The sequence below is a fragment of the Salmo trutta genome, chromosome 21 (assembly GCF_901001165.1).
Source record: "Salmo trutta chromosome 21, fSalTru1.1, whole genome shotgun sequence".
NCBI lineage: Eukaryota > Metazoa > Chordata > Actinopteri > Salmoniformes > Salmonidae > Salmo > Salmo trutta.
This window is the reverse complement of record NC_042977.1, coordinates 48,890,599-48,902,774: the sequence shown is the minus strand read 5'-3', so window position 1 is coordinate 48,902,774 and position 12,176 is coordinate 48,890,599. Positions and strand designations below refer to the sequence as shown.

Here is a 12,176-nt window from a genome sequence, read left to right as displayed (position 1 = left end):
CTGAATGGCCGGAAGCTTGGCCCCGGTGATGTACTGGGCCGTATGCACCACCCTCTGTAGTGCCTTGCGGTCGGAGGCCAAGCAGTTGCAATACCAGGCAGTGATGCAACCAGTCAGGATGCTCTCGATGGTGCAGCTGTTGAACCTCTTGAGGATCTGAGGACCCATGCCAAATATTTTCAGTCTCCTGAGGGGGAATAGGTTTTGTCGTGCCCTCTTCACGACTGTCTTGGTGTGTTTGGACCATGATAGTTTGTTGGTGATGTGGACACCAAGGAATTTGAAGCTCTCAACCTGCTCCACTACAGCCCCGTCGATGAGAATGTGGTGCTCGGTCCTCCTTTTCCTGTAGTCCACAATCATCTCCTGTTTTAAATTATGTTAAGGTATGTTTTATTCACCTTTATTTAACCAGCAAGGCCAGTTGGAGAACAAGTTGATTGCTGTTATAAGTGGGTTCAACCAGACATTATACCGACTCCTGGATGAATCTGTTATAAGTGGGTTCAACCAGACATTATGCCTGGATGGATCTGTCACATACTGAGTTGTTAGATAGCCTACCTTCCTCTACAATAGAAACCCTGGTTCGAATCCAGGCTGTATCACAACTGGCTGTGATTGGGAGTCCCATAGGGCGGTGCATAATTGGCCTAGCGTTGTCCGGGTTTGGCCGGTCTAGGCTGTCATACCGCTACTTGATGGCTTCTGGCCCCTTTCACACCTAAAGAGCACCTTAAGCTGGAACTGCTCCCGATAATGACTACAATAACAAATAGCTGCCCAGTGGAGAGTTGTATGGCTGGGGGAAAGGTTTGACTCAGTGGTTTAGTTTCTATAAATTACAAGTCAGTGAGCACATTGGGGAATTATTATTTTATCAATTCAAAGTTGCCCATATTATCTGGACTCTGACTTGACAATATTGTGAAACGAGACACGAGTGTTTTGAACACATGCATCGTTTTTTTTTTTTATAGTAAAATTCGTTTATATTTATTCTCCTCCTGGCCCCTGAGTGGCTGGTTTCTGTTATCTTGAAGAGCTGCCCCGTCCACGCCACACTGATTTGTGTCTCTTCGTTTTGCCTGAACTACTGGTCCTGCCAGCCGTCTCCAGTCCAACTAACTGCTTAGTTCCTGGTCTACTCTGCAACGCGTTAAAACGGACGCTGTATCTTTAAGACGCCCGACTCTCTGCGGCGTTGTGGCTGAGAAACGGACGCCCTCCGACTGCATCGTTATTATTAATATTATAGACGGCATAGTTTCATCCTTGGACGTTGTGTTGGATTTAAACGGGATACAGCCGTCAATCAAACGGAAGGACAAACGAAGGATTGGAAACCATTGTAACGGTAAATATGAATCATCTCGTTTTGACTCTTTTGTGGCGTCTGCTACTTGATGAATCGGTGTTGTGCGTGCGAGGAAAACGTTAGGTAGGGGTTCTAGGGAGCGTTTTGTCCCGAGGTAGAGAAAGGTAGAGGTAGAGGTAGAGAGAGGTAGAGAGAGGTAGAGAGAGGTAAAGAAAAGGTAAAGAAAGGTAGAGGTAGAGGAAAGGTAGAGGTAGAAAGAGGTAGAGAAAAGGCAGAGAAGGGAAAAAAAAGAAAAAAGAAAGGTAGGCTAAATCTACTGTTAGTGCAGTGTAATTAACAAAACGACTCTAACTTGTGGGTTTCAGTGTAATTAACAAAACGACTCTAACTTGTGGGTTTCAGTGTAATTAACAAAACGACTCTAACTTGTGGGTTTCAGTGTAATTAACAAAACGACTCTAACTTGTGGGTTTCAGTGTAATTAACAAAACGACTCTAACTTGTGGGTTTCAGTGTAATTAACAAAACGACTCTAACTTGTGGGTTCAGTGTAATTAACAAAACGACTCTAACTTGTGGGTTTCAGTGTAATTAACAAAACGACTCTAACTTGTGGGTTTCAGTGTAATTAACAAAACGACTCTAACTTGTGGGTTTCAGTGTAATTAACAAAACGACTCTAACTTGTGGGTTTCAGTGTAATTAACAAAACGACTCTAACTTGTGGGTTTCAGTGTAATTAACAAAACGACTCTAACTTGTGGGTTTCAGTGTAATTAACAAAACGACTCTAACTTGACTTGTGGGTTTCAGTGTAATTAACAAAACGACTCTAACTTGTGGGTTTCAGTGTAATTAACAAAACGACTCTAACTTGTGGGTTTCAGTGTAATTAACAAAACGACTCTAACTTGTGGGTTTCAGTGTAATTAACAAAACGACTCTAACTTGTGGGTTTCAGTGTAATTAACAAAACGACTCTAACTTGTGGGTTTCAGTGTAATTAACAAAACGACTCTAACTTGTGGGTTTCAGTGTAATTAACAAAACGACTCTAACTTGTGGGTTTCAGTGTAATTAACAAAACGACTCTAACTTGTGGGTTTCAGTGTAATTAACAAAACGACTCTAACTTGTGGGTTTCAGTGTAATTAACAAAACGACTCTAACTTGTGGGTTTCAGTGTAATTAACAAAACGACTCTAACTTGTGGGTTTCAGTGTAATTAACAAAACGACTCTAACTTGTGGGTTTCAGTGTAATTAACAAAACGACTCTAACTTGTGGGTTTCAGTGTAATTAACAAAACGACTCTAACTTGTGGGTTTCAGTGTAATTAACAAAACGACTCTAACTTGTGGGTTTCAGTGTAATTAACAAAACGACTCTAACTTGTGGGTTTCAGTGTAATTAACAAAACGACTCTAACTTGTGGTTTCAGTGTAATTAACAAAACGACTCTAACTTGTGGGTTTCAGTGTAATTAACAAAACGACTCTAACTTGTGGGTTTCAGTGTAATTAACAAAACGACTCTAACTTGTGGGTTTCAGTGTAATTAACAAAACGACTCTAACTTGTGGGTTTCAGTGTAATTAACAAAACGACTCTAACTTGTGGGTTTCAGTGTAATTAACAAAACGACTCTAACTTGTGGGTTTCAGTGTAATTAACAAAACGACTCTAACTTGTGGGTTTCAGTGTAATTAACAAAACGACTCTAACTTGTGGGTTTCAGTGTAATTAACAAAACGACTCTAACTTGTGGGTTTCAGTGTAATTAACAAAACGACTCTAACTTGTGGGTTTCAGTGTAATTAACAAAACGACTCTAACTTGTGGGTTTCAGTGTAATTAACAAAACGACTCTAACTTGTGGGTTTCAGTGTAATTAACAAAACGACTCTAACTTGTGGGTTTCAGTGTAATTAACAAAACGACTCTAACTTGTGGGTTTCAGTGTAATTAACAAAACGACTCTAACTTGTGGGTTTCAGTGTAATTAACAAAACGACTCTAACTTGTGGGTTTCAGTGTAATTAACAAAACGACTCTAACTTGTGGGTTTCAGTGTAATTAACAAAACGACTCTAACTTGTGGGTTTCAGTGTAATTAACAAAACGACTCTAACTTGTGGGTTTCAGTGTAATTAACAAAACGACTCTAACTTGTGGGTTTCAGTGTAATTAACAAAACGACTCTAACTTGTGGGTTTCAGTGTAATTAACAAAACGACTCTAACTTGTGGGTTTCAGTGTAATTAACAAAACGACTCTAACTTGTGGGTTTCAGTGTAATTAACAAAACGACTCTAACTTGTGGGTTTCAGTGTAATTAACAAAACGACTCTAACTTGTGGGTTTCAGTGTAATTAACAAACGACTCTAACTTGTGGGTTTCAGTGTAATTAACAAAACGACTCTAACTTGTGGGTTTCAGTGTAATTAACAAAACGACTCTAACTTGTGGGTTTCAGTGTAATTAACAAAACGACTCTAACTTGTGGGTTTCAGTGTAATTAACAAAACGACTCTAACTTGTGGGTTTCAGTGTAATTAACAAAACGACTCTAACTTGTGGGTTTCAGTGTAATTAACAAAACGACTCTAACTTGTGGGTTTCAGTGTAATTAACAAAACGACTCTAACTTGTGGGTTTCAGTGTAATTAACAAAACGACTCTAACTTGTGGGTTTCAGTGTAATTAACAAAACGACTCTAACTTGTGGGTTTCAGTGTAATTAACAAAACGACTCTAACTTGTGGGTTTCAGTGTAATTAACAAAACGACTCTAACTTGTGGGTTTCAGTGTAATTAACAAAACGACTCTAACTTGTGGGTTCAGTGTAATTAACAAAACGACTCTAACTTGTGGGTTTCAGTGTAATTAACAAAACGACTCTAACTTGTGGGTTTCAGTGTAATTAACAAAACGACTCTAACTTGTGGGTTTCAGTGTAATTAACAAAACGACTCTAACTTGTGGGTTTCAGTGTAATTAACAAAACGACTCTAACTTGTGGGTTTCAGTGTAATTAACAAAACGACTCTAACTTGTGGGTTTCAGTGTAATTAACAAAACGACTCTAACTTGTGGGTTTCAGTGTAATTAACAAACGACTCTAACTTGTGGGTTTCAGTGTAATTAACAAAACGACTCTAACTTGTGGGTTTCAGTGTAATTAACAAAACGACTCTAACTTGTGGGTTTCAGTGTAATTAACAAAACGACTCTAACTTGTGGGTTTCAGTGTAATTAACAAAACGACTCTAACTTGTGGGTTTCAGTGTAATTAACAAACGACTCTAACTTGTGGGTTTCAGTGTAATTAACAAAACGACTCTAACTTGTGGGTTTCAGTGTAATTAACAAAACGACTCTAACTTGTGGGTTTCAGTGTAATTAACAAAACGACTCTAACTTGTGGGTTTCAGTGTAATTAACAAAACGACTCTAACTTGTGGGTTTCAGTGTAATTAACAAAACGACTCTAACTTGTGGGTTTCAGTGTAATTAACAAAACGACTCTAACTTGTGGGTTTCAGTGTAATTAACAAAACGACTCTAACTTGTGGGTTTCAGTGTAATTAACAAAACGACTCTAACTTGTGGGTTTCAGTGTAATTAACAAAACGACTCTAACTTGTGGGTTTCAGTGTAATTAACAAAACGACTCTAACTTGTGGGTTTCAGTGTAATTAACAAAACGACTCTAACTTGTGGGTTTCAGTGTAATTAACAAAACGACTCTAACTTGTGGGTTTCAGTGTAATTAACAAAACGACTCTAACTTGTGGGTTTCAGTGTAATTAACAAAACGACTCTAACTTGTGGGTTTCAGTGTAATTAACAAAACGACTCTAACTTGTGGGTTTCAGTGTAATTAACAAAACGACTCTAACTTGTGGGTTTCAGTGTAATTAACAAACGACTCTAACTTGTGGGTTTCAGTGTAATTAACAAACGACTCTAACTTGTGGGTTTCAGTGTAATTAACAAACTAATTGTGGGTTTCAGTGTAATTAACAAAACGACTCTAACTTGTGGGTTTCAGTGTAATTAACAAAACGACTCTAACTTGTGGGTTTCAGTGTAATTAACAAAACGACTCTAACTTGTGGGTTTCAGTGTAATTAACAAAACGACTCTAACTTGTGGGTTTCAGTGTAATTAACGAAATTACTAACTTGTGGGTTTCAGTGAAATTAACGAAATTACTAACTTGTGGTTTTCAACAACGGTCTTTTCCTCTGTCCGTTGTGAAAAATGACTAACGTTGGTCAAACAACTCCTGTTATAAAATAATGCATGTCAATTCAGGACAGATGTTTTCCTGCAGGCAACTACAATATATTGAAATGATGAAAAACACAACATATTTCAAGTCATCACAGCTAAGAAATTGTTATTTGTTACATCAAATATAGACTTCATTATTATCCATGTGTTGCAGCACGATTGTATTTCAAATCAATCCTCTTTGAGTTATTGAACTTATATAACATTTATCTTTCCCTATAAAGGTTGTCATATATCATTTTTTTGTCTCTTGTTATAGAAAATTCAAATTCAACATATTATTTTATGAGCACATTCAAAGCTGTCTTCTGTCTGTTCTCAAATCAAATTTATAAAGTACAAAGTGCTGTACAGAAACCCAGCCTAAGTTCTGTCTGTGTTCTGTCTGTTCTCAAATCAAATGTATCCTTGTCTGTAGGTATATGTCTATAGACCTCCTTGTCTGTAGGTATATGTCTATAGACCTCCCTGTCTGTCTGTCTGTCTGTCTGTCTGTCTGTCTGTCTGTCTGTCTGTCTGTCTGTCTGTCTGTCTGTCTGTCTGTCTGTCTGTCTGTCTGTCTGTCTGTCTGTCTGTCTGTCTGTCTGGTAAATGTCTGTCTGTCTGTCTGTCTGTCTGTCTGTCTGTCTGGTAAATGTCTGTAGACCTGCTTGTGTTTATTGATTTAAGCACACACACACACACACACAGGCATCCCACCTCCCAGCACTGACACCATTTTTCTTATGTTTACCCAGGTGGACGGACAGACAGACAGACAGACATACGGACAGTGTGTTGCTGTGTGTGTGTGTGGAGACAACCGGACCTCCAGGCGTGTGAGTACAGCCTACTAGCTGACCGTCAGGATGAGGCCTGGTCAGCTGTATGTTCTGGTTTCAGCCTCCGCTGCCCCCCTCCTCCTCCTCCTCCTCCTCCTCCTGGTCCTATCAGAACCGTCTCAGACCAGCGCCTGCAACAAGGCCCTCTGCGCCTCGGATGTCAGCAAGTGTCTCATACAGGTGAAGTGTGTGTGTGTGTGTGTGTGTGTGTGCGCGCGCGCAGGGGCGGACTGGGACAAAAATTCTGCCCTGACATTTTAGCCACACCAACCAACATCCCAAGCTGCCTTAAAGATGTCTACATGTAGACAGCATGAAGATTATTGTCATATGAAGTATTCCTCTCTACCCTAGTGTTAAGTACTACTACATATGAAGTATTCCCCTCTACCCTAGTGTTAAGTACTACTACATATGAAGTATTCCTCTCTACCCTAGTGTTAAGTACTACTACATATGAAGTATTCCTCTCTACCCTAGTGTTAAGTACTACTACATATGAAGTATTCCTCTCTACCCTAGTGTTAAGTACTACTACATATGAAGTATTCCTCTCTACCCTAGTGTTAAGTACTACTACATATGAAGTATTCCCCTCTACCCTAGTGTTAAGTACTACTACATATGAAGTATTCCCCTCTACCCTAGTGTTAAGTACTACTACATATGAAGTATTCCTCTCTACCCTAGTGTTAAGTACTACTACATATGAAGTATTCCTCTCTACCCTAGTGTTAAGTACTACTACATATGAAGTATTCCTCTCTACCCTAGTGTTAAGTACTACTACATATGAAGTATTCCCCTCTACCCTATTGTTAAGTACTACTACATATGAAGTATTCCTCTCTACCCTAGTGTTAAGTACTACTACATATGAAGTATTCCTCTCTACCCTAGTGTTAAGTACTACTACATATGAAGTATTCCTCTCTACCCTAGTGTTAAGTACTACTACATATGAAGTATTCCTCTCTACCCTAGTGTTAAGTACTACTACATATGAAGTATTCCCCTCTACCCTAGTGTTAAGTACTACTACATATGAAGTATTCCTCTCTACCCTAGTGTTAAGTACTACTACATATGAAGTATTCCCCTCTACCCTAGTGTTAAGTACTACTACATATGAAGTATTCCCCTCTACCCTAGTGTTAAGTACTACTACATATGAAGTATTCCTCTCTACCCTAGTGTTAAGTACTACTACATATGAAGTATTCCTCTCTACCCTAGTGTTAAGTACTACTACATATGAAGTATTCCTCTCTACCCTAGTGTTAAGTACTCCCTCATAGAGTGGATTCGGAAAGTATTCAGACCCCTTCACTTTTTCCACATTTTGTTACGTTACAGCCTTATTCTAAAATTAATTAAATCTTTTTTTTCTCATTCATCTACACACAATACCCCATAATGACAAAGTGAAGCCTTTGATATGAGGCTCGAAATTGATCTTGTTTCCATTGATTAACCTTGAGATGTTTCTACAATTTTTATTTATTTATTTTATTTAACCTTTATCTAACTAGGCAAGTCAGTTAAGAACAAATTCTTATTTACAATGATGGCATACTCTGGCCAAACCAGGACGACGCTGGGGCAATTGTGGGCCGCCCTGTGGGACGCCCAATCACGGCTGGATGTGATATAGCCTGGAATCGAATCAGGGTCTGTAGTGACGCCTCTAGCACTGAGATGCAGTGCCATAGACCGCTGCGCCACTCAGGAGCCCAAAGTGGAGTTCACCTGTGGTAAATTCAATTAACTAGACATGATTTGGAAAGGCACACAGCTCTCTATAATAAAGGTCCACAAGTTGACAGTGCATGTCAGAGAAAATACCAAGCCATGATGTCGAAGGAATTGTCCGTAGAGCTCCGAGACAGGATTGTGTCGAGGCACAGATCTGGGGAAGGGTACCAAAACATTTCTGCACCATCGAAGGTCCCCAAGAACAAAGTGGCCTCCATCATTCTTAAATGGACGAAGTTTGGAACCACAAACACTCTTCCTAGAGCTGGCCGCCCGGCCAAACTGAGCAATCGGGGGAGAAGGGCCTTGGTCAGGGAGGTGACCAAGAACCTGATGGTCACTCTGATAGAGCTCCAGAGGTCCTCTGGGGAGATGGGAGAACCTTCCAGAAGGACAACCATCTCTGCAGCACTCCACCAATCAGGCCTTTATGGTAGAGTGGACAGATGGAAGCCACTCCTCAGTAAAAGGCACATGACAGCCCGCTTGGAGTTTTCCAAAAGGCACCTAAAGTCTCTCAGACCATGAGAAACAAGATTCTCTGGTCTGATGAAACCAAGCATCACGTCTGGAGGAAACCTGGCACCATCCCTACAGTGAATCATGGTGGTGGCAGCATCATGCTGTGCTGATGTTTTTCAGCGGCAGGGACTGAAGACTAGTCAGGATCGAGGGAAAGATGAACAGAGCAAAGTACAGAGAGATCCTTGGTGAAAACCTGCTCCAGAGCGCTCAGGACCTCAGACTGAGGCGAAGGTTCACCTTCCAACAGGACAATGACCCTAAGCACATAGCCAAGACAATGCAGGAGTGGCTTCGGGACAAGTCTCTGAATGTTCTTGAGTGGCCCAGCCAGAGCCCGGACTTGAACCCGATCTAACATCTCTGGAGAGACCTGAAAATAGCTGTGCAGCAACACTCCCCATCCAACCTGACAGAGCTTGAGAGGATCTGCAGAGAAGAATGGGAGAAACTCCCCAAATACAGGTGTGCCAAGCTTGTAGCGTCATACCCAAGAAGACTCGAGGCTGTAATCACTGCCAAAGGTGCTTCAACAAAGTACTGAGTAAAGGGTCTGAATACTTATGGAAATGTGATATTTAAGTTTCAGATTTAATCAATTTTAGAATAAGGCTGTTACGTAACAAAATGTGGAAAAAGTCAAGGGGTCTGAATACCTTACGAATGCACAGTATGTTAACATTGCCAAAGCAAGTGAAATAGATAATAAACAAATGTGAAATGGACAATAAAAAAATGTACAAAATTAACAGTAAACATTACAGTTCCAAAGGAATAGCAACATTTCAAATGTCAAATTATGTCTATATACAGTGTTGTAACAATGTACAAATAGTTAAAGTACAAAAGGGAAAATAAATAAACATAAATATGGGTTGTATTTACAATGGTGTTTGTTCTTCACTTGTTGCCTTTTTCTTGTGGCAACAGATCACAAATTATTTGTGGGTCTGTGTAATCTGAGGGAAATATGTCTCTAACAGTATTAGATGAGTCCATCATGCATGATGATGTATACAGGTGAGATAGTCTGGCGTTAGCTAGCTACATTTTCACATATTATTTTGATAGAAAGTGGTTTCATTTCAAGCTAAAGTGTACTGTTTTTTTTTATTTTATTTATGTGGATCAGCTTAATATTGTGGAAAGATTGTTGCTTCCATCAATGTAATTGTCTGCATCATTTCCAATCCCCCATTTATTTTTTGGGTAAATATATATATCCATACATGACGCATGTATACATATACACATATATACATATATACATACACATACCTATATAGACATACATACTTTTTTAAAGAATATACCTTTATTATTATTCCCCGCAAACCCTACCACCGATCCCCCAATTGGAGTAAACTAAGAAACACTTCGGCTTTTACCTTCAATTTATTCATTTTATACACATTTTACAGACACAGTCTATTTTACAATAGTTATTTTTTGTTTGTTTTTAGTCCTTCCTCTATTTCTGATGTCCATCCAGTTTGATTTATATTTGTAACTGTGCTATTTCACAAAAGTTCTGAACCTATATACATTTTACAGACCCTGTATGTTTTACATTGGTTATCTTGTTATTAGTCCCACCCTTCAGCTCCATTCAACCCCTCCCATCTCTCTCAACATCATCCATTTCAGATTTCTATTTGCCATATATTTTTCAACTGTGCTGTGATGCTTCACAAAAATACTGAACCTTTTTATTCTCATAGCTTCTACAGATTGTAAATTAAAAATAAACATTTTTGCTAAAATAATAATTATATTATTGATTGATTGACTATGGCTTTTCAAATCACCCAGTATTGCTATCTGCAGCGTTAGTTCTAGGCAAATGTTGCAATACTTCAGCCATTCCTGGACTGACCAAAAACGAGCTACATATGGACAGTACCAGAATAAATTATCTAATGACTCTGCCTCCTCACAGCAGAATCTGCAGAGCTGGGAAGATTGTATCCCCCATATATATATAACATTCTATTGGTTGCAAGAATTTTGTATAGTCATTAAAATTGAAAAATTCTACGTTTTGAATCCGGCGTTGTTTTGCGTATCAATTCATAAACCATGTGCCATGGAATATGGAATGGGCACATCGAAAATCTCTTCCCAACTATTTTGCAATTTATTTGACACAGCTATCAGTTTTTTGGTCCTTAAATGAAATTGGTATATGTTTTTATTTATCACATTTTTCTTTAACAATTTATGTTCTTTAATACAGGGCCGACATACAAGTTCCTTACTTTTTTCCCCTTCTACTTGCCTCTTCCATTTTTTTGCTGTAATGCTGCAATTAATTGGTTGTAATTTTGGGTAGAGTAGACATTTCCATATGTCTGTGTTAGCTGCATGTGTGACATCACTCCACCAGTCCTATTTATAATATCATTCACAAAAATTATACCTTTTTTAAATATTTCTTCGAAAAATACCGTTTTTTTTAATCAATTACTACATTTGAATTTAACCACAATATTTGTTGTATTATTTGTTCTGTCTTTTCAGGTGGATTAAACTGAAAATGCAACCAACTTTCTAAGGCTTGTTTAAAAAATAAAGATATTTTGGAGATTATTTCCTTTTCAAACAACCAAAAGTGGGCAGGTGTAATCTGAATATAGGGAAAAAGGCCCTTTTTGAACATAGGATGAGACATTTGTACCAATTTACTAAAAAAACAGTTTGGATTGAAATATAACTTTGGTATGACTGATGCCTTTAGTGAGAGGTCTAATGCTTTAATATTTAATCATTTCTGCCCTCCGAATTCATATTCATTATATAAATAGACAGGTATTTTCCTTTCCATGGTAGCAAGATCTTATCTATTTTTGCTAACTTTCTATAAACATTTATTGGAGTGAGATCATTTCTTTCTTTTGGGATTTGTATACCGAGTATGTCCACATCTCCGTCAGACCATTTAATTGGTAAACTACATGGTAATGTAAAATGTGCATTTTTTTGTGATCCAATACGTAATATTGATCATAATAAAACCAAAGAGGATAGCAAAAGTCTCTAGATCCTCTATGAGGCTGTGGAGAGACTCTAATTGTGGTTTTAAAAGAAAACATGAATCATCGGTGTACAATGACACCTTAGTTTTTAATCCACGGATTTCTAATCCCTTAATATTATTGTTTGATCTAATCATAACAGCTAACATTTCGATGGCAATAATAAATAAATATGCCGATAGTGGACAACCTTGTTTTACTCCTCTAGATAGTTTAAAACTTTCTTAGATGTAGCCATTATTTACTATTTTACACCTAGGGTTACTATACATAACTTTAACCCATTTTTATAAGAGATTCCCCAAAATTGAAATAGTCTAGGCATTTATATATAAACTCCAGTCGTACTTTATCAAAAGCCTTTCCAAAATCAGCTATGAAAACCAGGCCTGGTGTCCCCGATATTTCATAGTGTTCTATTGTTT

General features: G+C 38.3%; 1 protein-coding gene across 2 annotated transcripts in view; it reads left to right on the top strand.

Moving 5' to 3' along the window:
* The first annotated feature begins 1,045 nt into the window (after nt 1-1,045).
* LOC115157603 (twisted gastrulation protein homolog 1-A-like) overlaps nt 1,046-12,176 on the top strand; it is a 43,542-nt gene continuing 32,411 nt past the window's right edge. For both annotated transcript variants that reach the window (XM_029705990.1, XM_029705989.1), the window contains exons 1-2: nt 1,046-1,357; nt 6,356-6,619. In XM_029705990.1, the coding sequence (XP_029561850.1) occupies nt 6,467-6,619 (153 nt within the window). In that variant the 5' untranslated portion in view covers nt 1,046-1,357; nt 6,356-6,466. The remainder of the gene's footprint in view (nt 1,358-6,355; nt 6,620-12,176) is intronic.